The sequence below is a fragment of the Canis lupus genome, chromosome 13 (assembly GCF_011100685.1).
Source record: "Canis lupus familiaris isolate Mischka breed German Shepherd chromosome 13, alternate assembly UU_Cfam_GSD_1.0, whole genome shotgun sequence".
Classification (NCBI taxonomy): Eukaryota; Metazoa; Chordata; class Mammalia; order Carnivora; family Canidae; genus Canis; species Canis lupus.
Genome location: NC_049234.1, coordinates 62591448 through 62614871, shown reverse-complemented (window position 1 = coordinate 62614871; position 23424 = coordinate 62591448). Strand labels below are relative to the sequence as shown.

General features: G+C 41.1%; 1 protein-coding gene and 1 long non-coding RNA gene across 3 annotated transcripts in view; one reads left to right on the top strand and one right to left on the bottom strand.

Moving 5' to 3' along the window:
• Positions 1 to 8581: 8581 nt before the first annotated feature.
• Positions 8582 to 16299, bottom strand: LOC102152779. Its single transcript, XR_005369087.1, has 3 exons — positions 16097 to 16299; positions 9476 to 9624; positions 8582 to 8981 (listed from the first exon to the last, which is right to left on the bottom strand). It is a non-coding gene; the product is annotated as an uncharacterized LOC102152779 (long non-coding RNA).
• Positions 15497 to 23424, top strand: part of ADAMTS3 (ADAM metallopeptidase with thrombospondin type 1 motif 3) — a 261316-nt gene continuing 253388 nt past the window's right edge. Inside the window, exons 1-2 of one of the 2 annotated variants that reach the window (XM_038556298.1) lie at positions 15497 to 15652; positions 16921 to 16948. In XM_038556298.1, coding sequence (XP_038412226.1) covers positions 15584 to 15652; positions 16921 to 16948 — 97 coding nt within the window. In that variant the 5' untranslated portion in view covers positions 15497 to 15583. The remainder of the gene's footprint in view (positions 15653 to 16920; positions 16949 to 23424) is intronic. The other variant, XM_038556297.1, reaches the window with a different exon arrangement.

The window sequence follows — 23424 nt, the reverse complement described above, 5'->3', positions numbered from 1 at the left end:
GAATGCCTTAAGATCAGGAAATGAAGCAGTGCATAGCAACCATAGGCCAAGGAAGAAAATCTACATAATTATTTGTTGGGTGTTTGGTGTGGGGAGAAGGCAATAAATGATTCTCATTATCTTATTTGTTACTCCTTCTAGGATGATGAACCAATTGAGATGTAGACGAAGGATGTAAGCAGATAGAAATTAAAATATCAGCCTTACCACTACTAACCATTTGAAAATACAATGAAAATAAAAGACTTCATTCACAATGTCAACAAAATCATAAACTAGCAATGGATAAACTTACGTAATGAACAATAGTGATAAGAAGAAAATTCATGAAAATTTACAAAAGTTTTGGAAAAGATCTAAATGGAAAGGCATATCACATTCAGGGAAGGGTGGATTTAATTCTATAAAGATACAGTTCTTCACAATTAAGTTCCAATTCCAATTCCAATTCCAATGTTATTTTTCTTTTTTTCCCTTTTATTCTTCTTTTCCTACCTCTCCTCCCTTTTCCTCCCCCTTGTTTGCTACTCTTCCTTTTTAAAATGTGAGGAACCTAGAATGTTTTAAGCAAAAGCAAATTAAAATCAAACTCTGAGATATTATATGCTATGATAATTAAAATCGCTAGATTTTATGTGTGTATATGTGAATATATAATTTTATGTTATATATGATGTTTTTGTCACTGTGTTGCTATTTTTTTTTAAAGATTTTATTTATCTATTCATGAGAGACACAGAGAGAGGGTGGGGGGCAGAAACATAGGCAGAGGGAAACGCAGGTTCCATGCAGGGAGCCCGATATGGGACTCCAGGATCATGCCCTGGCCAAAGGCAGGCACCAAACCGCTAAGCCACCCAGGGAGCCCATTGTGTTGCTATTTTAAATAAATATTCTTTTGGGTTTCTGGACCCAATTCCAACGTGTGTGTGTGTCTGTGTGTGCGTAGGCTTCCCTTAACTGACAAGCAGTTCTTAGATATCAGCAGCGTGTCTGAGAATTCAACTCAGTTCAGCTCAATTCTGACAGTATCTATCCAGAGATTGTGTCAGGTTCCACAGATAAAGGGCTTCATCCCATAAAATAGCCCTCTACTTCGGATGCCAATCACAATCGCAGTTTGTTACCCATACTCTGACCAACTGGCTATAAATCAGAGGTTTTCACTATCCCCTCCTTGGAGTCCGGTTAATTTGCTAGAATAATTCACAGGACTCAGGAAACTTGCTTATTTACTAGATTACTGATTTATTACAAAGGACATTAAAAGTTACAAATCAACAGAAAGATGAAGAGATACACAGAGGGAGGTCCTGAACAAAGCTTCTGTCCTCATGGAGTTTGGGACTTTGACTACCTCTATTTTGACCTTAAACTTTCCAAATGATGAAATTCTTCTTGCCAGCTCATCTCTTAACTCAGGCAAAAGACCCTGCAGGCAAAACATCTTCAGATGGGAGCTGAAACTACCCCCTCAAGTAATAAAGATCAGCAAGACCTGTGTGATGACCGCAAGATGATGATCAAGTTGGCCTTTACTGCCTACCTGCTTATACCCACCAGTCTGTGCCCCATAAAACCTGGAAGTATTTTTTGGCACTTTGAAGGCAGTCTTTGAAAGAATAGTCTGCTGTCTTTCTCATGGTGGCCTCACTGAAACAAATTCCTTTCTTGTTTCACCATCACTCATTTGTCTGCCTTTGGATCTTACCAGCAACGAGTAACCGGACCTGGTAGGTTTGGGACCCCTGGAGCCAGATGTTCTTGGACCCTTGCACCCTGGCTACACAGTGGCATCTGAAAGAATTCTGGTTTACCAACCTTGTATCTCTATGATCCCCCTTCTTTTGGGTTTTTATGGAAGCTTCACTACATAGGCATGATTGATTAAGTAAGTCATTGGTCATTGGGGATTGATTCAAGCTCTAGCCCTCTTCCTTCCAAGGAAATCAGGGGGTGAGACTGAAATTTTCAACCCTCTATTCTATGGTCCATATTCCTGGCAATCAGCCTCCAACCGTAGAGGTTTTCCAAAAAGTCACCTTCACTAACACAAACCCAGTTGTGGATAACAAGGCATTCATTTCACTTTTATGGCTCTGAAGAATTTTCAGGAATTGAGGGCAGAATACCAAATATAACAAAACATGCTCCCATTGCTCTTATGGATTAGGAAATTCCAAGGGATTTAAGAACTGTGAACCAAGAACAGTGGGTGAAGACCAAACATCTATGACAAATATAGTTTCATCATCTAAATGACCAAATATATATATACATATTTCTTATGACTCACAATATCACAAGTACAAATAATCTTTATATTTTAATTATAGTAGCATTATAGTATCTTAGGATGTACATATATGATGATAATAGACTAGATCCCATATATGTGTATATGTGTATATACATACATAAATCTATACTATATTACATATATAAATAGATAAAAGTGATAGCATAATAAATTTCACACAGTAAAATGGATAAATTAATTTAATTTAAAGTCAAGTCAACTAATAAAGATAAGGACTTCATAGCAGATTTTTCCTTGCCTGGAGATAGGGGTTTGGAAAGAAGTAGAAGCCTAACAGGGTAGTGGTAGAGTTACCATACTGTCTACCATACATACCATATGGCAGAGTACCATAAAGGACTGAGAGGAAGTGAATTTGGCTCAAATAAACTCTTAACAGTTTCCACGGCTTTTCTTGAGGACTCTGTTTGCTGAAATAGATAGGTGCTACATACCCAGCTATTCTTGTAAGCAAGTTTAGGAGACTCTAGTTTGTATATTTATAAGGATTTTCTTTTGTTTCCACAAAGCTCAATGAATATGAAAACGTTATAGTCTCAGAGCATTTGTTAAAATACCATTCTAGAATGTTTACTTACATTAATGCAATAGTTGTTTCAGGAAGCTTCCTAAGATGGCTCATCACTTATGCATAGCTTTTTGGTAATAATGGGTTTTCTCTGACTGGTTAAAATAAGATTTCCTTTTTTGAAGTCACTGACACTTGTGGGAAAATATTTGGCAATAGACATATAGGTAATGTAACAAACTAAATATAAGATATTCTTTAAGAACAAACTATATGACCTGAAGAACAGGAGTTTAGAATATATCACTAAATTGGGCCCTAATGGGGTATTCTATGAAAAACATTTTCCTAGATAAATTCATTTCAGTGATCAATGACTTTTTCATGTTTACATGTTGATTATCTGCCAGTGATGTTTTCAGCTTGACTTTGCCTATAGGAAGTGGAGTTTTGTGAATGTGCTTGCTTAGCTTCATGTACATATTACGGCGGAAGAGTGAGGAGTACCTTCATAGTCCATGTGATAGCGATTCAAAGTGAAAATCATTCTAGGAGAACAGACCATTAGGGAGGTTCCATTCCCTTCCCCCCCCCCCCCCCAATTACTTTGCACCTGGGATTCTAATCTGGAACTAATTCTTTCCCCTGACTGCAATTTCAAGTGCCCCTCCCTCTGCCACAACAGGATGAAGAGGCCCCAGGCTAGAATGCTGCAGGGCTAAGCAATTAGAAATTCTTCCAGAATAAATACAGTACACTACTGGCATTTCTAAAGTCTATAAGAAGGAAGAAACTTCTGAAACTCTAGAGAAATCAGTTGGTAATGATTTTAAAGGTAACTGTGAACATTTGCCATTGCATCTTTTAGCAAAGAAGCTCTTTTTTTTTTTTTTTTTAAGATTTTATTTATTTATTCATGAGAGAGACACACACACAGAGGCAGAGACACAGGCAGAGGGAAAAGCAGGCTCCTTGCAAGAAGCCCAGCATGGGACTTGATCCCGGATCCTGGATCCCGGGATCACACCCTGAACGGAAGGCAGACGCTCAACTGCTGAGCTACCCAGGCATCCCATAAAGAAGCTCTTGATAGAGGAAAGCAACTCATCTCTTTGAAATTAACAAGGAATGAAATTAGCTTGATTCACTCAAATAATCAACCATGCTTAAACAATGCCAGGAAGTAAATCTAGACCCACTTAGATGTAAGGCAACTGTTCTCTTGGCCACCCCAAAGATTCTCACCAATTCCTAAGTGGAAAGTAAGTGTGGTTTATATTAGAGTTTCACTGTATGCCCTGTATTTGTTTGTGCGTACACTGACCACGTGGTAAAATACATATGAATTCTTCATCCATGGTATGGGTTTGATTTTTCTCACCAATTTTTTTTTTAATTTTGTAAAGTCTTAGGTTAGTGAACCCTCAAGTATTAATTAAAAAAAATGGGTAGGCACCGCCTCCTATTACAACTTCATGCCTCCAATGGACAGATTTAGGTTTAGCATGTATGATTTTGCAACTATTGGGGTGTTCAAAAATGTTACTTTTCTTTATTTTATTTAAATTTAGTTAAAACAGGGATCCCTGGATGGCTCAGCAGTTTAGCGCCTGCCTTCAGCGTGGGGCGTGGTCCTGGAGACCCCGGATGGAGTCTTACCTCGGGCTCCCTACATGGAGCCTGCTTCTCCCTCTGCCTGTGTCTCTGCCTCTCTCTCTCTCTGTGTCTCTCATAAATAAATAAATAAATAAATAAATAAATAAATAAATAAATAAATAATTTAGTTAAAACATATTTTAATCCCCAGATCTCTGGGCTGTTAAAAAATTCAATCTCAGTTACTTCGTCTCACTTTGTGGAATTTCACAGTCACCAAAGTAGGGAGAATAGCCTCTCTAGGTTTGGATGGCCTATGGTACCTTTGAGATGCCCTATGTCTTGGCCTCTGTGGCTTGGTGGGGAGCACAGGTGCTTGGGTTTCAGCTTCCCTGGGCCCAGTGACAGCCCTTCCCTTCTAAGACCTTGCTGTTTCCATGGACTTTGGCTTCCCAAACCTTATGGGAACCTAGATCTCTAAAATCTCTTAGTCTCACCAGCCAAGAGAAGTCCCCCACTTCTTTTTCCCCTAAGCTTCTGGAAAACAAGAGCGAGCAAGAAGACAAGGACATTTCTTCTTCTTTTTAGCGTTTTTCTTGAAGCAAGAGCATACAGAACTTGGTGTGTGTGTGTTGAGAGGGGACTTGGAGGTGGAGAAGATATACTGAAAAAAAAAAAAAAACAGTAAGAGAACAAAACAAGTAAATATGTGCTGCGTCATAGGTAGTTCACATCTTTGTATAGAATGCTCTCCACAAGACCTCTCTCTATCCGTGTATTAGTCATGGGAACACTTCATCTGTTCTCACAGAGGATGAAAGAACAGCACTTTCTAGAGTGATCAAAGAGATTAATGGAACATTTATATTCCCATAAACAGGATTTAAAGAGCCCCTATTATATGGATGTGAGAGAAAAATGGGCATTATAAATCTAGGAAACATCTATGTGGGCTTGAAACATGTGCCACAGTATTAGAATTACTGGACTTACTCTGACTTGCATCAAGCAAATCATTTTATAATTAATCAAAATCCCTCACACTACCGTACCTGGAGAGTGCCTTGTGGTTAGTCTCTCAATAAAAGCATCAACTAAGTCCTTCAACTTCCTTTTCTTCAAGAGGAATAACCTTAGACAGTTTAGTTTCTTGAATTCTAATACCTTCTTTTGGGCCAATTGCTAATGAAGAGCAAATTGGAGACACATCTCCAGCCTCAGCGCAGGATGCTCGTTGTATGAACAGCACCTCAGTGGGAATGTCAGTCATGTTCCTGTGGGCAACACACATGCCTAAGAGGGACTGTAGATTGTAGACTGTGATTAATTTTTCAAGAATTAATAATTAGCCTTTCTTAAACTGGTTTTATTTAACGTGCTCACTATGTCAGAAAGAGCACGGCTTAGTGACTTTTTTAGCAAAAGCACATTTAATCTCCTAATCAATACCACAGAGATGCTTCCCTGAGCTTATTTCTACCCAGTTCAGAATTCTATGTTGCTTGTGTATAATGAATATTTAGTAAGGTATAAGTGACAAAATTAGATGTTCTAAATAGCTCGTGCTTGGTTTTAATGTCATGTGGTCCTCTTTTTTAAAGTTATCTCTAAATAGTTTGTACTGACATGTATGTACTGACATGGTATTTTGTGAGGACAAACTATGTCACCGTCACCTGGGAACTCCGTAGAACTGCCCCACCCCAAACTTACTGCATCAGAATTTGCATTTATTAGGTAAAAGTTTGAGCAGCACATCTTTGGACACAATTTAGATTGAATCATCTGTGAAACTTTGGAAAACTGTAGATGTCAAGTTTCCAGAGCAGATCTACTGAATCAGAATAGTTGGGATTGCACACAAATGTGGATTTACAAAAGTGTTAATTCCAGTGTTTTTAATATAGTGTTATATTACTTTCGGGTGTACAATATAGTGATTCAATATTTCCATACATCACCCAGTGCTCATCACAACACAAATGTGCATTTGAAAAGAAACCTCCATAGGTCATCTTCTTAACAATTTTTCTAACAGTGGGAAGAAAACACCATGGTAAACAGAAATATGTTTTCAGCATGAATTGTCACAAGCAGGTGTTTAGTTCAAATATTGAAACTTTTTTTTTCCCACTAAGTCAACAAATTTGAGGATTGGCTAAAGTTTATAGACTTGCATTACTTCCTTATTGTATTAACAATTTGAATTATTAATAATGGAGAAATATTCTCCATTTTGTTCCCAAATGTGTGAAAAGCATTTAAGTGTTATTAGCATATTTGATTCTGTATAAAGTTACATTGATGGTAAATGTTCTTTCTGTAATGTTTGCATCTCTTTGAGATGACATAGGACTACTGACATGGTTCTATAATTTTCCATTTGCACTGTCTCCACTAAGCATTTATCATTTGAACTTGCCAGAATAGTGATAGCTTCTGGGTTCTTGCTTTGTTTAGTGTGACAGCAACAGAAGACATAAATCTTTGTGTTTTTTTTCTTAAAATAAATGAATTTTTGTAATAATAGCAACCAAATAAGGGCAGCAACAATTTTTAGATTCCTTATATCTGGTTTATCATCTGGCTGAGAATCTCTCCAGACAAAAACCCAAGTCTTTCCAGATCAGAGTTCAGGCTTCTTTGTTTTGCTTTTGTTTTTGTTTTGTTTTGTTTTTCCTAAAAAGCTAGATTCTAAGATTGAGAATTGTGTTTTCTTAAGAAGAGACAGTCTACAACTGGTTGTTGATTTCATAACTACTTTTTCATTTTTCTGGTGGATTGTTTTCTGCCCATTTTCCCTATGCAAATTATTCCTAATTCTAGTCTAGAAAAAATTAATTGCTGCCTTAGTGAATGCATATAACACCCTGAGAACTGGAACTAATCTTTTTGAAAAGTTGTTTTTATGTGGTAAAATTGAGGATGACTTGATAACTCAGTGGAATTACAAAGTTTGTTTTTCCGTAGAAAAAAAGATAAAACCCTTATAAACATTTTGTGAACATTTTGCCAGCCAATGGATACAAAATGCAGGTTCAGAAAGTTAATAAAAAATATAAACTCTGTTAGTTCAGATGTACTTCAATGATGTGTGAAACACACTGTAACTCACCATATAGCATAACTATGGTTTTCTGTGTAGTCATTGGATTGAATATCCAGAAGACATCTGACTCTATTTCTTTGCTTTTAGACAGCATGGAAAGAGTCAAGTATCCTAATCTCAAAAATCTACAGGAAATTATACTGCAGAACTTGCTTTGTTAACTAATAGTAGAAATTCTTCCTTAAGTGGAAGGATTCTTCTAAATGTAATTTTAATATAGCTTTTTTTTCCACAGAAAGCCATTTCATCTGGTTTTGACTCTAGTGTAAATTCAGAACACTTAATTTTCTGGCTTGAAAGCAACTTATGTTCTCCTATAAGAGAACTCAATTTTCGAGCTGTGAGTGCTAATTTGCTAGATCTCTCTCTTCCTCAATACATTCTGTTGAATTCCACTGAAAATGGTAAAACTACTCTATTTTTTTAAAGTGGTAATTAATTCATAGATTTTTTTGTACTGTGAAGTACCTCCCAAATGTTATGTATCACTGAGTTGAGAATTGCAGAAAACAACACACAGCTTTGAAGTTAACAATTTGGTGGCATTTCAAAATATAAGAGTTGGTATAATTTGTAGGAATTGGTTAGCTATTTAACTAAATTTATCATATATTTATTGCATAGTCAACTCTGAAAAGCACTGTGCCACATTTCGGATTTTGAAGCTCTCCAAGAAAGTATACTGATTCCATTCAATAGTTCTAAATATTCATCTGTTTTATTCTGAGTTCCACTATAGTAGAGTTCCTTGAATTATCAAGAGGGAAATTATGGCATAAATGCAAAGTCATCTGATGATAATTCTCAGTGCTAATAGACTAGCTATAACTATTGAGTTGTGCCATATCAAGTAACATTTGGAAGAATTTTAAATTTTAATTATTCTCTTATTTCTGTTTAAACCCCAAGAAGACTCTGATCTTCTAAGCTTCTTTGCTTCTTCCAAGCAAAAAATATTTCAAAAACTTGAAGAAAATAGAAAGATTATAAAAGTAATGGAAGGTAGACAGCAATAGCTGTTTATGTTAGTTATAAACAGTTAAATATATCAATTGTTAAATCAAACTTTATTAAGGAAAGAAATAAGGCTATTTATGTTGCTAATCGAAGATAGGGGTACAATGAATAATCAATCCCAGGTCAAGAAAAAGGAGGAAAATCAAGGAACATGAGGAATAATTTTTCCTTAAGTTTTGTCCCATGGTGGAATTATTCTTCCAAAAGCAAATGATTAAATATAAAACTTCTGGATATTCAAGTTTATCCATGTAAGATAATGGTTTTCCTCTGGAGAAAAAGACTGTGGGAACAATACTGCTTCAACCACGAACCAAAGAATGAACTTGATGACCTAGTAGGGCTTTTCCATTTCTAATTTCTTGATTCTTGTATTCATTCAGAAATTTTCCTGTTTAATTTTTGTCTTTCGATGGGACTTCCAAAAACTCCTGTAAAAAGGTCAGGTTGGAAATAGCTTATTCACTGATAATAGGAGGGAAAAAATATTCATTTCACTCTGCTAAGTAGAGACAGGAAATATTTTCTTCCTCATTCATTGAACAAATATTGTCTCATTGTCTACTATGTGCTAGGCTCTATGCTATGGATATGAAAGGTTAGCATCTTAACTCCTAACCAACCTAACATCTTGGTTAAAAATAATAACAGTAATGTATACACAGTATGCTCGATTCTCTGATCCACAAATGAAAAATCAGTATTACATAAATAGAGGAAGGTGCTATGTGAGAGGAAGATTTTTATCCTTAAGGAGCAGCAAACTGATTCCATATATGATGCTATCAGCCCCGTTTCCTCATTTTGCAATGAGAAAATACATCTTGTAGCATATTCTTTGAGGCTATAGGGATTGAAGAAGTGGAGAAGATAGCCAATAGGCCCAGCTCTCACATTCTTATAATGGTAAGTTCCACATACTTACTCTCCTGTTTCTCTGTGTTGGTTCTAGATGCCAACAATTCCAGGGCCTGGAATAAAGCTCATCACCAGGAAAAATGACATGATTTTCCATGGGCATGCCCAGGAAGTAGTACTCTGTAACTTCCATGGGATGGAAATTGGGCTAGATACCTGTAGTTGAAAGTGAATAAAGCGGAGGTCAATTCCCCGAAGGAACTTGCAATGTAGAGGAGGGGGCGGATATAAATCTGGTTAATTATGATGCAATACAGTTTTGTACTTATATTTTGAACAAAGGTGAGTAGAGGATTTCTCAGATTTATTTGACCATGGGAAAGAAATAAAAATGATAATCTATCTAATTAATATTGACAGGAAGTCATAGATATATTAAAAGTGTGGGAAAACAATTAAAATTAAAAACTCATACTCTGTGAAAGTCAAGGTCAAGAGAATAAGAAGACAAGCCAGGGACTGGGAGAAAATATTTGCAAAAGATCTTTTGCAAATAAAGATAAAGAACTATTCTCTAAAATACACAAAGAAGTAAAACTCAACAATAGGAAAATAAACAACCCAATTAAAAAATGGGCCAAAGACCTTAGCAGACACTTTAGCAAAGAAGATATATAGATGGCAAATAAGCATATGAAAAAAATGCTCTACCTCACATGGCTTCAGGGAAATGCAAATTAAAACAACAATGAGATACCAATATATACCTATTAGAATGGTCCAAATCTGGAAAACTGACACCACCAAATGTTGACAAGTATGTGGGACAACAAGAACTCTCAAATATTCCTCACTGGTGGGAATGCAAAGTGGTACAGCCACTTTGGAAGATGGTTTGGCAGTTTCTTTTAAAATTAAGCATACCCTTACCGTATGATCCAGCAATCATGATCCTTAGAATTTACCCAAAGGAGTTGAAAGCTTATATCCACACCAAAACCCATACATTTGAAACCATGTTTCTAGCAGTTTTATTCATAACTACCAATCTTGGCAGCAACCAAGATGTCCTTCAGTAGCTGAATGCATAACCTGGGGTATATCCAGGCAATGGAATATTACTGAAAATTAAAAAGAAATGAACAATCAAGCCATAAAAAGACATGGAGGAAACTTAAATGCATATTACTAAGTGAAAGAAGACAATCTGAAAAGGCTACACACTGCATGATCCCAACTATATGACATTCTGGAAAAGGCAAAACTATGGAGATAGTAAAAAAGATCAATGATTGTCAGGGGCTAGGGGATGGGGAAGGATGAATAGGTGGAGCATAGAGGATTTTTAGGGCAGTGAAAATGCTTTGTATGATATTATGATGGATATACAGTCATTATACATTTGTCCAAATCCATAGAATATACAAAAACAAGAGTGAACCATATATAAGCTGTGGACTTTGGGTGGTTATGATGTGTCAGTGCAGTTTCATCAATTCTAACGTATCACTCTTTTGTTACACTTTGGAAGGTGCTAATCAAAGCAGAAGTTCTGCTTGTGCAGGGGTAGGGGGCATTTGAGAAATTTCCATCTCTTCCTCAGTTCTGCTGTGAACCCTACACTGCTCTAAAAACAAATCTTACCCTCCCCCCCCCAAAAAAAAGTGTGAGAAAGGCAAAACGCAAATTATAAATGAATTTTTTTGCTGTAAAAAATGCCAAAAATTTATGTTTAAAACACAATACACATTGTGTATCAAAATATTGTCATATTATAACAAGATATACAACATTGACCAGACAACCTCAACTGGAAAACACACACACACACACACACACACACACACACACACACACTCCTGCTTAGTTAACTGTTGCCAATATGAGGACAGATTAAAATGTTCATACATCAACTGATTTCAAGAAATTTAAGTCTTAAAGGGAATGATTTCACAATTAGGAAGACTACATAATACGATGCTACTTTTGAAATTGTTTCTCTACCTCAAACATATTTTGGAAGAAAACGTACTACTGGCATTGGTTTAGTATTTTTGTGGAGCACAATGGGGTGTAAGAAGGTGTCCTTTGCCTTGTAGACAGGAAGAAGAAGGGTGTTACGGACCAAAAGACCAGTATGTGCTAGTGCATGGACTTGAGTGTGGGAACAGCATTAGCTAGCTGGAGGCAAAGACACCTGGGAAATCAGGGAAGTGATTTATTGCCAGGCAGGCCTGGAGGGGTCAGTGTGTGAAAGGAACTTAATGACTGGTTTGCTTTTGACTCCCTACATTATCTCTTGTAAAATTCAAAGTTCACCACATTTTAGCTCTTTATATTTTCCTACTTTTCTTAGAACTTGCCATATTTCATTCCAATTGAGCCATCTGTACATATGCCATATAGCTTCAAGTAAAAAAAAAAAAAAAAAGTCTTCAGTTAGGCCCTTATTATGTTCTGGACCATGTGCTAAACAACTTACATTCAAGGTTCTGTTCATTTTCATGAACATGTTGCATAAGCAGTATTGTTAAACTAATTTTAGATTGAGAAACTAAAGCTGAATCTGCATGTGAATCCTACCTATCTGACTCAGGGTTCATTTTACTTTAATAATTGGTCTTTGTAATGGCATTTCCCCAAGTAATGTGTTCTTCGGAAGATAAAGCCTAAGAAAAAAGCATTCTGTGGTCAAGTCAGTATGAGGACCGCAGCGCACTATACCTCCCTCTTGAAGACTCGGTGTGCTTAGGATGTCAAACTCCCTGTGAAGTTCTGAAATAAAGAAATCCATTTTGTGTTGTTGATCTGAGTACTTCACAGACTTTAGTTGACTGAAAATTCTTGTGTGTGTGTGCACGCGCGCATGTATAAGGCATTTAGCATTCCAGGACATACTTTGCGAAACCTTGTCTTAGAGTATATTGGGAGAACCTTATTAATCTGAACGCAATCATTTAGAATCCAAGAAATATAGAGCTAATTATAAGCTCTCAAGTCAGTGTTTGTCAGAACGAGGGTCATGAGTTACTGGTTTGTGAAAGCAATGAAGTGGATCCTGACCAGTATTGGAGGGAAACCCAGGAAACAAATAGGATAGAAAATATCAGAGTTGTTGCATGTAGCATGTACTGAATCGTGAAATTTTTACTGGGTCACAATGTAAAATACGTTTCTCTCTGTGGTCATGGCCAAAAATGTCAGAAGCCACTGTTTTCATGAAAGTCCCATGAATTGCTTGTTGTACCAGGGGTTACTGTAATGACAAATGTCTGAACTTCATAAAATTTAACATAAAAAGGACTACTGTAATGCCATGGCTAACTACAGTATTTGAATTTCTTAAAATAGGAGAATTTTTAAAGCTGAAATACCTCATGGGGGAACCAAAATAGTTTGGTGACTTATCAAGGTCAAACAGACCAACCTGGGCCTAGAACCTAGGTTTTCTGACTTGTACTCTAGTATTCTTTTACTTGTCAGTGAAAATTGACATACTTTATATTTATAGAACATGAAGATTATTTATTTTTTTTTAATGAATAAGAGAACTAGGTATAACATTCAGCAAATCACTCCTGGATAGTAAGTCAATGACAGGTTACAAACATGCTGGAGGCTTTAACTGAGGGGAAAAAGTAACTTAGGGTACTTCAGTGCTGCGGTCTAATTACAATTCCACCCCCAAAAGTAATTAACTTAATACCCCATTTGGGGTATTTAAGTCATCTGGCTATTTAGTTATCTGGTTTCTCATTTGTAAATGTTAAGTGTCCCATATACATGATTTTAGGAGACTCAGCGGTCAGCGTATCAGTGAACGCAGAATCTTGCCGTGTTTAGGATGTGACCCTTAAATAACGAAGCCAAGCGTAAGAAACCTCCAAACTCTGCACCATTTTCAAAAGAAAGAAAGGGAGCTATGGCCTCCTGAAGAATCCCTTAGCAAAATAAACATTAGCTTCTACACGTTTTATTTTAGGTAACTCTTTCCAGTTGAAGGTTTGAGGATTGTACCTAAAGCTGTGCCTCAGCACCCTCCTCTCCAGGTCTGTTCTGGAGCGAGGATCTGAGACTGGTCACAGGAGTGGAAAGACTTTCTCTTGCAGCCCTCGGCTCCCTGCCAAGTGCCCGCAGGGGTCCACCTCGGGGAGTGAGCGCGGGCTCGGATGCCCGCAACGTGTCTCCGCATCCTCAGGGCCCCGGAGCCCAGGCTGGGGTCCTGCGTCCTCCCCGCCGGGCACAGGTCACCGACAGCCCGACCTCGGTGGGAGGAGGGACGCTGGGGCCCGTGCATCGAGGGATGAACCGAAGCGTCCGGGCGAGTCGAGGAAGGGACGCGGCATCTTTCGAAAGTAGGAGGAACCGGGCGAACGTAAGCAAGAACCGGAGCGGGGCGGGTGGGCGTCTGGGGGCGGCTGAGCGCGCGGGTGAGGCCCGAGGTCGCTGGGCTCTCCGGGGGGCCCTTTCCCGGGCTGGGGGGCACCCGAGGTGGCAGGGGGTGGGTTCCTGACGCCCGGGGCTGCCCTTGGCCCTCCCCCTTCCCAGGATGAACTCCCCACCCGTCCCGCCCGCACCGACCGCCGCTTCCCTGGGCCGCCCCTCCCCGGGCCCATCTCGCGGGGGTGGACGCGGCCCCGGGCCCGGGGCACGACCCCCTCCCTCCCGCACAGGCCCCCGCCCAAGCGCTTGCAACCGCGACCCTGCCCGGAGCCCGCCGCCCGCGGGACCGTCCCCGCGCCTGCCCGCGCCTCCCAGTCCTCGCCGTCCGCCCGCCCCGGCCAGCCCCGCCAGCCCGGAGGGCGCGGGGGGCGCGGGCCCCAGCCCCAGCTCCTGCCTCAGCTCCTGCCCCAGCCCCAGCTCCTGCCCCAGCCCCAGCTCCTGCCCCATCCCCAGCTCCTGCCCCAGCTCCTGCCCCAGCCCCCAGCCCCAGCTCCTGCCCCATCCCCAGCTCCTGCCCCAGTCCCTGCCCCTGCCCCAGTCCCTGCCCCAGCCCCAGCTCCTGCCCCAGCCCAGCCCCAGCTCCTGCCCCAGCCCCCAGCCCCAGCTCCTGCCCCAGTCCCTGCCCCTGCCCCCAGCCCCAGCTCCAGCCCCTGCCCCAGCCCCAACTCCTGCCGCAGCCCCTGCCCCAGCTCCTGCCCCAGCCCCTGCCCCAGCTCCTGCCCCAGCCCCTGCCCCAACTCCTGCCCCAGCCCCTGCCCCAGCTCCTGCCCCAGCCCCTGCCCCAGCTCCTGCCCCAGCCCCTGACCCAGCTCCTGCCCCAGCCCCTGCCCCAGTTCCTGCCCCAGCTCCTGCCCCAGCCCCTGCCCCAGCCCCTGCCCCAGCTCCTGCCCCAGCCCCAACTCCTGCCGCAGCCCCTGCCCCAGCCCCCGCTCCTGCCCCAGCCCCCGCTCCTGCCCCAGCCCCTGCCCCAGCCCCGCGTGACGTGGGCGCCGCGGCGGGAGGGGCCGCCCGGGGGGCTCCGGCCGCCTTATTAGCGCCCGGCGGGTCGCGGGCAGCCCCAGCCCGCCGCACGGAGCAACAGGAGCCGCAGCTCCCCACTCCTCCCACCGCCCCCGCCAGCCTCCTCCTCCTCCTCCTCCTCCTCCCCCCCTCGGCTCCTCCCGCCCCCACCTCCGAGCGAGCGGCGGAGTCGCCCTCTCGCTGCCTCTTTCTCCCGCTCCCGCTCGCTCGTCTCTCTCGCCCACACTTGCCCCTGCTGTGCTCCAGGGCACCCAAGCATTCTCCGCGCCGACCTTGGGAACCGGGGGTGCTCGAAAAGCCCCGGAAAAGCCGCCGGGCGCAGAGATAGTCGGAAGCCCCCGTCCCTCCCCCTCTCCCGGCGCAGCCCGAGCCGGCCCGCAGCACCTTCGCGCTCCGCACGGGGCAGGGGAGGACGGGGTGAGGAGGTGACGCGGGAAGAGCTGCCGAGCGGACGGGCCGGGCCGGTCTCGGGGCTCAGATTGCATTTCCACTGAGGCAGATCACAGAAGACCACTCTTTTTGCCCCTTTGACTCTGCATTTTTTCCCCCTTTTGCAGATTTTTTTTATTATTCTTTTTCTTCCTTCCTTCTTCTTTTTTTTTAAGGAAACTTATTTTTTTTTTCTTTTTTGGGGAGGGGGGGAGGAGAGGGGGGGGGAGTCTGCTCTGGGCATCTGCTTTGCCCAGTGGTTGAAAAGTGACCTCGACTCGTGATGGTTCTCCTGTCACTCTGGTTGATAGCAGCCGCTCTGGTAGAGGTTAGGACTTCAGCTGATGGACAAGTAAGTGGAAAATAATAACAATACAAAACTCAAACCCAACCTTTTCCCGAAAAAGTTCCTCCCCTCTCTCCTCCTCCCCTCTCCCCCTCCCCTCCCCCTCCCACCCTTCCCTGCTATCTTGCGCCTGCAGGAGCGGCGGCGGAGGGCTGGGTGCGGCGTGCGGGGCTCCCTGGGGGCGGGGGGGGCTTGAGCGTTGGGCGCGGGTCGTGACTCCCACCCTGGGAGCCCAGGCCCGTCACACCTAGGGTCCCCCCCCCTCCCCGCCTCTGCACTCGCAGCGATTCCTGGGGACAAACCGCAGCCAACCCGCATCCTCGCGGGACCGTCGGGGCCTCCCCTCCGCGAGCGCGGTCTGGGCGCCCCAATGCAGCTCCGAGCGCTGCGCCCCGGGGCGCGCGGGGCTCCCCTCCCCCTCCCCCCTCCTCCCCTCCTCCCCTGACTCACGGCGTCTCCGGCAGCCGGAGGCGGGGGTTTCAGGAAGTCCCCGGGCCGGCCCGGGAGCGCCCCAGCAGACACGTGTCCCGGGAGGACCGCGGCGAGGCCGGGGTTTGACAGTTGGGGCGGGGGCTGGGACGTTTCCTGCCCCGCGTTTTCCTGGGCTCAGGCTGGCTGCCCGCGCCCTGCTCCCCTCCCCCTCCGCGCAGCTCCTCCTCCTCCTCCCGAGCTGGGTCGGGCGCTGCGCGGTGGCCCCGCGGCCCAGCCCCCACCCTCGGAGGCTCCAGGTGAGGCCCGATGCTCGCGGAGGGCCGTGGGACTTGGGGCTCAGAATTGCAGGATTGCTCCGGGAGTTTTTGCAGCTTCCCTGGCCTGCCTGGTCCGGCCATAGGTGGAAAAAGTGCAAGACTGGTTGATGCTTCACCTCGTATCTGATGGATCAGCCCCCCCCGCCCCCCCCCCCCCGCGCCCCCCATTTGGGTTTCTTTTCACGCATATACACTCAGAGACTGTCTTTGCTGATCCTCACCCAGTCTAGCTGAGTTTTAAAGAGAAGAATATCGAATGTCCGTGTTTACTTTGCAAGCTGCATAAGTACTAAAATCAAAACGAGCAAACAACTCCCGGTTCCAAACTGTTATTGAATTGCTTCATTCTCTTGCCACAAGAACCAACACACCGAGGGAGGGAGGTGCAGCCTCTAGGCACCAATCCCAGTCTCCAGCATCTCCTGACTTAGCTCCTGAAAGGCATTAATGGTAGAAATAAAACGGACAAGGTGATAAGATGAAACCCAGTAACTGTTTCTTTTTACTTTCCCCCCTTCTTTGCAGGCTGGTAATGAAGAAATGGTGCAAATAGGTAAGCCTTGTTCTCAGATGTCGTTCTTATCTCGGTAGAAAGTAGAGAACGAAATAAGCTGATCAAAATATTGTCTCTGACATTTCTCCCGTTTGGTGGTTAAATAAACAATCATTTGTAGTCCAGGAGCATTTCTATTCTTCCTCTTTCTGGAGGAGAGCACTACTTTCCTCAGGCTGCATTAAAGTGGTATAAAAATTCTGCCATTGGACTTGTCATGCATCAATTTTTTTTTTTTTTTTTTTTTTTTTTTTTACTGTCTCTGGACAAGCCCCTGGTAGGTATTTGGACGATGACGTAGAGGTTGGAAGAAGGCATGGAGATAAGTCAAATCAAACCAATTTGTGTAGCATTAGGAGGAGCACCTCTGATTAGAACAGAAGACAAAGTGTAAGAATGCTACAAAGAAGGATAAAACAAAAGGAGATGAAAATTTTTCTCTTAGAATTTTTCGAGCTCTGTATAAGCCCTCTGGTGACTTCTCTTATTCCATCTGCTTCACAATAATTATCAACTAAGGTGCAAGGTACTGCTAGGCATTTTGCAAATAACGTCTCAAACTTCAGTATTACCTGAGGATGTGGGAATTATTCCCATTTTATGGGTGAGAAGACTGAGGCTCAGAGAGTATAAGTGACTTGTAACAGGTCACTCCAAAGTCCATATAATCTTTTTTAGAAGCTGTTTATAGTGATGTATTTGTTCTGAATTCAGAGACTGAAAGTCATCAGGCCAGGAGCCAGGCTTCATTCAAAGTGTTTTTATACACATTTAACTTGGATTACTCTGAAAGATAAATTTTCGTTTTTGGCAGAGTATTAGTCCCCATAAATTCTGTATTTGTCAAGTGATCTTATAAAGTCATCTTGGAGATGAAAAATCTTTTGATCACTGCAAACGTAGTTACCCATCATTGCCCGTGTGCTGTGCATTGGGCATTGTATTCGTTGCTTTGTGCGTCATCTCACTCTCAGAAGCACACATGATGCAGACACACCATTGTGCATATTTCAGATTTGGAGAAAAAGGAGCTTGAGGTTCCACAGCTACCTGCTAGAGCCCATAGTGGGGATCTGGGAGGATTCCATTCTTCTAAACTAATGGAGGGACCCCAAGATTGGGGCCCAGGGATGTCCATATATAGCTGTCTCAGAATATGTCAGAATGCTTCCTTCCTGTACATTGTTTGGCTTTGTTGGCACTCTTCCTCAAGTCTAGACCTCCATAGTGAGAGTAAGGCAAAGGGGAGGACAGTGACTGAGAACTGCATGAAGTGTATAGTGTCTGTGAAGAGACATTCGTTATTTGCAGCTGATAACATTCAGCCATGAATATATATCTTTTTAAAACAAGGATTTAAAAGAAATCCTCAAACAAGCAGAAAAAAAAAAAGCTATCTTTCTTTTTTATTGCTCAAACATTTGATTACTTAAACATCCCAACTTTTCAATATATACATTAGAAGGCTAGAATGGGGCGGTTGGGGGGCTTTTTCCGTTAAGCATCCAAATCTTGATCTCTGCTCAGGTCTCCATCTCTGGGTTATGAGTTCGAGCCCTCCCTGAGCCACACTTGGTGCGGAGCCTACTTAAAAAAAGAAAAAAAAGAAGATTACTCATTCTATCAAAGGAATACAATATAGGCTTTGATTAAATTTTCGGATAGAATCAGCATGTTCTCCTGTAAGAGGTCTTGAGTTAGACTTTGGTCCAGTCCTCATGTGAATATCAATTACTTTAGTCACAGGTTTCTACAGGGAAGGAAGTGATGCAGGGGTGTATAAATTTGGCAGGAGGAAAATGAGTAGCCTTGTGGAAGAAGGGAGCTCAGGGGACTTGTAGGTTGTGTTGCTGGACATTTTCTTGATCCCAAGTTCCTCTTGCTTTATGGGGTTTCTCTCTTTTATTACTGTGATTTTTATTTACCATTTTCACATTGAGTGAAGAGAAGAGCTAAAGATAAAAATAGGTTTGACTCATGAGTCTTGTGATAGTAAAAGTGTAGTTATCATTTGGCTTTGGGTTATAATCATTTATATAGCCCTTAAAAGGGATTTAAACATTTTTTTGAAAGATCTGCTTATAGTAGTGAGATTTCTTTCCCTTGTATCCACATACCAAGGGGTTGCCAACCTGAAGGTTAAAATGCTCTCGCCTACAAATAGTTAAGGAAATTTTTTCCAATAATTAATTTAAAAGTGGTTTTATGTAGCTGCTTGGAGGTGCTATTTGATCAATAGTACAATTACAAAAGATTAATAAGGCTTGTAGAGTTAATTATTTTTATTGGTGTCCAAATTGGCTAGAGAAAAGTCCATGGTCCTAAATAATTTCTGCATAACTTAAGGTCTCAGGAAGAGATAAATTAATGACAAGTCGCAAATTATTAGGAAGCTCAATTTAGAGAAATAATTTCTTTTGAGATATAGTATTCGTGCAGGCTGGTGCATATGAATGTACACCTTACTGATTCTTCACGAAGGGAACACTCTTGTATAACTAGCATCTGGATCAATACAACATTACTGGCAATCGTGCCACCTTCTTAGTACTATCCCCGCATGATAGCTAACCACCCTCTTGACTTCTGACGGGATGGGGTTAATTTTGCCAGTTTTTAAGTGTTTCTTTATTATAAATATAGGCACACAATATGTGCTTAAGAAAACAATAAAAAAAATACTTCTAATATGCTTCAGTCCTCTAGAGCAGGAAGGCTTCTGTTCAGGTAGAGAGAAGGCAGATGTGGTGAGGGCAGGTTAAGAATACGTATAGGGGTATCACCTACATAGTATGTTAACAGGCCATTGCTTCTTTCTCTCTCTACCCAGTAAAAAAAAAATGCTCTCTTGGTATGTGGGAAAGTATGATTCACCCTAGAGAAAATGGGTAAATAGGTTTTGAACTCTGACCTACTTCTCTGCTCCTTTGTCAGCCAAAGAGGAACTACTTATCTACCCACCTATTTACACCCACACATATATGCACTCATACACGTGCACACATACACACATATATACATATAGTACATGTATGCGTGTGCACGCATTGTGTATATATGTGGAAGTGTGTTTCATGAGGTTGTTAACATACTTCTGGGGCATATCAGGGAGTGGTTTCATTCTGACTCAGAGTATGGCCTTGGTAGGATGCCTAGGGTAATTGTGGGCGGCTGGCTGGCTGGCCTGATTGGGTAAGGACTCCTGCTCTGTGACACTTGTGGCTTAGGAAATGATCATAGTTCTGTAGAAATCGGGGAATCTGCAAAAGAATTCTCTAAGCCCTTTGTTTCATAAGCTACCACTTTGATATTGCCGGAGTATCATTAGAGGAAAAATCATTGTGAGGCTTTGCTGAGTTCCCTCGTTCACCCCCTCTCTTGGAATCAGGGCATGTCTATCTTTCTTTGCCCTATTTCTGTTTCCAAGTCTCAAATTACATTCCATTTCATTTCTTAACAAAATAAAGTTGCTAATCTTGTCCTCTTAAATATCCAGTTGACTGAGAAATATTTTTTTTTCATCGTTTGCAGGGATTTATTTGGTTTTCAAAGTTTAGTGTAAGTCACTTCACCTAGTGAATTGCTTATACTAGCATTTCTACAGGTGTAGACCTCATGAGAGCAAACCCTTTGTCTTGATAATTGCTGTATACCCAGTATATAAAATTGGGCTTGGTACCTTGTGGGTCTTCAAATATTTGTTATTCAGTGCATAAATCTAGTAAGCAGGGTACTCTACTGGAACGCACCTGTGTTTGGAATTTTCTTAAATGCTCTTGTTCTGTGCCTCTCTCTAGGTTTAATCAGTCCCCACGAAAAGGAGGATGGTGTCAATGACTATACAATTAATTACTCAGTGTTACCAAGACTCCTTGTAACTTTCTTTTCACTCCACAAAGCTCAGGGACCTTGATTTCTTGGTTTCTTAGACTTTTCTGTTTCTGTTCTGTGAGATTTGGCAACTTGAACTGAATTATGTGCAGGTTTGGAATGGCCACTAAGTTTGCACTGATTTCTACTTGAGATCATTAGGGGAAATAAGATAACCTGAGCTTAAAATCTACCAACCCAGCAGCAAGACTGAAAAGTGTGATTTAAAGGGGTTTAAAGGGATTCTTTATAAAATTTGGAATTTTAGGTACCTCTATGGCCATTGTTCTTTCTTGTACCTAGAGATTATGCAGTTGACTTTACTGATTTAGCTTCCACCCCTCCACTGAACATGATAATGGGTAATATTCAATGCTTTAAGCTTTATAGATGAGGATGTTATTTAGTGTAGGATGTTAATCTACTACCAGCAAATTGTTATTGCTGTTTAGCTGAAATATTTCTTCCCCATACGTTGACTGTTTTTTCTTGCCACTGTACCAAATAACCATAATATTGCTCAGAAATGTTAAGAAATTCCCATGGTCGTTTCTGCTTCCAGGATGATCATCTCTAAGCATTCTTTGCTTGTGGATAGCCAATCCAGATTACCTTGGAAAACCATTAGGGACGATTCCAAATTGCCTGGTAAAATCATGAGTGGTTTCAATATGAAGGATTTGGTTATGCTACTTGGACTGGATATATTGACAGTGATGACTTAGATGGAACTCTACTGTCAGAATTTTGGGAACCTTCTCTTTAGTGTTGCTCCAATAGAGATCAGCTGTTACTCCTAAGCTGTGCTACTTCTATTATTAGAAATTGTTGAATTTTTCTTTTTAATTAGTTTTTTTCTGAATATAGATATTTTACATTGCCCGTTATAATTGTCTTCTTTAGAGTTTTTCTGTATTCCTCAGATTTTTTGACAATCATCTTAAATATCAAACTGTTGTTATAATTTAGCATATTCTTAGTCATCTTTCAGTACACAGATTGTGTAGATTACATGTTTTTGTTTGCTATTTTAGTATAACTTCCCATATCATTACAAAATCCTTATAAACATAATTTTAATCTCATTATCCTGATAAACCATAATTTATGTACTTATTTCCCTAATGATACCTATTTTCTCATGATAATGAATATTGCATAGATAGCTGCCCACTTTTCAAATGACCACTTTAGAAGAGAGCCCTAGAAGCTGATTGCTGCATAAAACCAAATTAATATGATATGTTTCAACAGATGGCTTTTGAAGCAGTTTGTATGATCTGAACTTTTACTAGTGCTATAGGGAGGTGTTAATTTTTAAAAACTTCAGTTTTAAATTAGTTTTGGCTCTGCTCTTCTTAAATCTGAATATAATTTTTAAATATTTGATTATGTGGTCTTTGAAAGATGCAGAGAATTAATTGTTTTTCTAATTACCGAGTACTCAAAGGTATGACCAATGATGAAAACATTTTGTAAATTTTATGAGTACTATGAGAAGATTCATCCACCTCATAGAATTTGAGAGTTATATTATTCTTTAGAATGGATAGTAAAGCATGGGAAGTGTCCTAGTTTAGGAATCTCTGTTCCCACATGTAATTTATCCATCCTAATTTTCCAAATATGTTTATGTGATCTTGCTAACTGTAAATCCTTAGAAGATTTTGTGGTAATGTCAGGCTCTTGTTTATAAAAATGATTGCCACATATTCAGCATGATGAATCTTTATGGAATTTAGAATGAATTGTGAGCAGCATGAAACAGTCTATCATGCTTATGAAGTGACTGATAGAACAAAAATAACATTTAGGAAATTGGTAGGAAGTAAGATGGGATTATATATATGAATCTTCAAATACTGGGATCTTAGATGTTAAATTACATTTTCTACAATTTTTCTTCATATTTAGTATTTATATTTTTATATGTGTAGAGACACACAAATTAAAAGGAATGATTGAAATCATTATTCATGAGTTTGAATTCTTTCTTTTATATGTAAAAATCTCTTTTTTATATATAAAGTCCATTCCTTAATCTAAAACATAACCAGCAAAAAAAAAAAAAAATCAAAAAATAAAAAATAAAAATAAATAAATAAAACATAACCAGCATATCCAGTAGAGGACCTGTTAATATTCATTGCCTTTTTTCCATCAAATGGTCAGGGGCATAGACTGTTTACTCTGTGGTTTGCTACTTTCTAGCTGATGACTTTAACCTCTCAAAGCATCTCTTCTATATAGACATAGGCATACTACTACTACTTACTTCATAGAATTGTAAAATATTCATAAAGTGCTGGCCTATGGGAGGCAAACTAGGATAATATTAGTAGAAATATATTCTAGTCTTGTGCTTTTTTTTAATTTCTTTTTTTTTTTTTTAGTCTTGTGCTTTTTAAAAAAAAACACTTTTACTCAGTGAGAGCCACCCCATTCTAATCTGTACATTTTTGGTAGGTCTGCCTACACCATGAGTTTCCAGGAACCTTAATTGACTGTGTCAAGGACTTGTAAACTCTCCAGCCACTCAGTTCACCATGTGACAGCTCTTTGAGAATGCTATTTTCATGTATTATCTTAATGTTGATATCTCAATA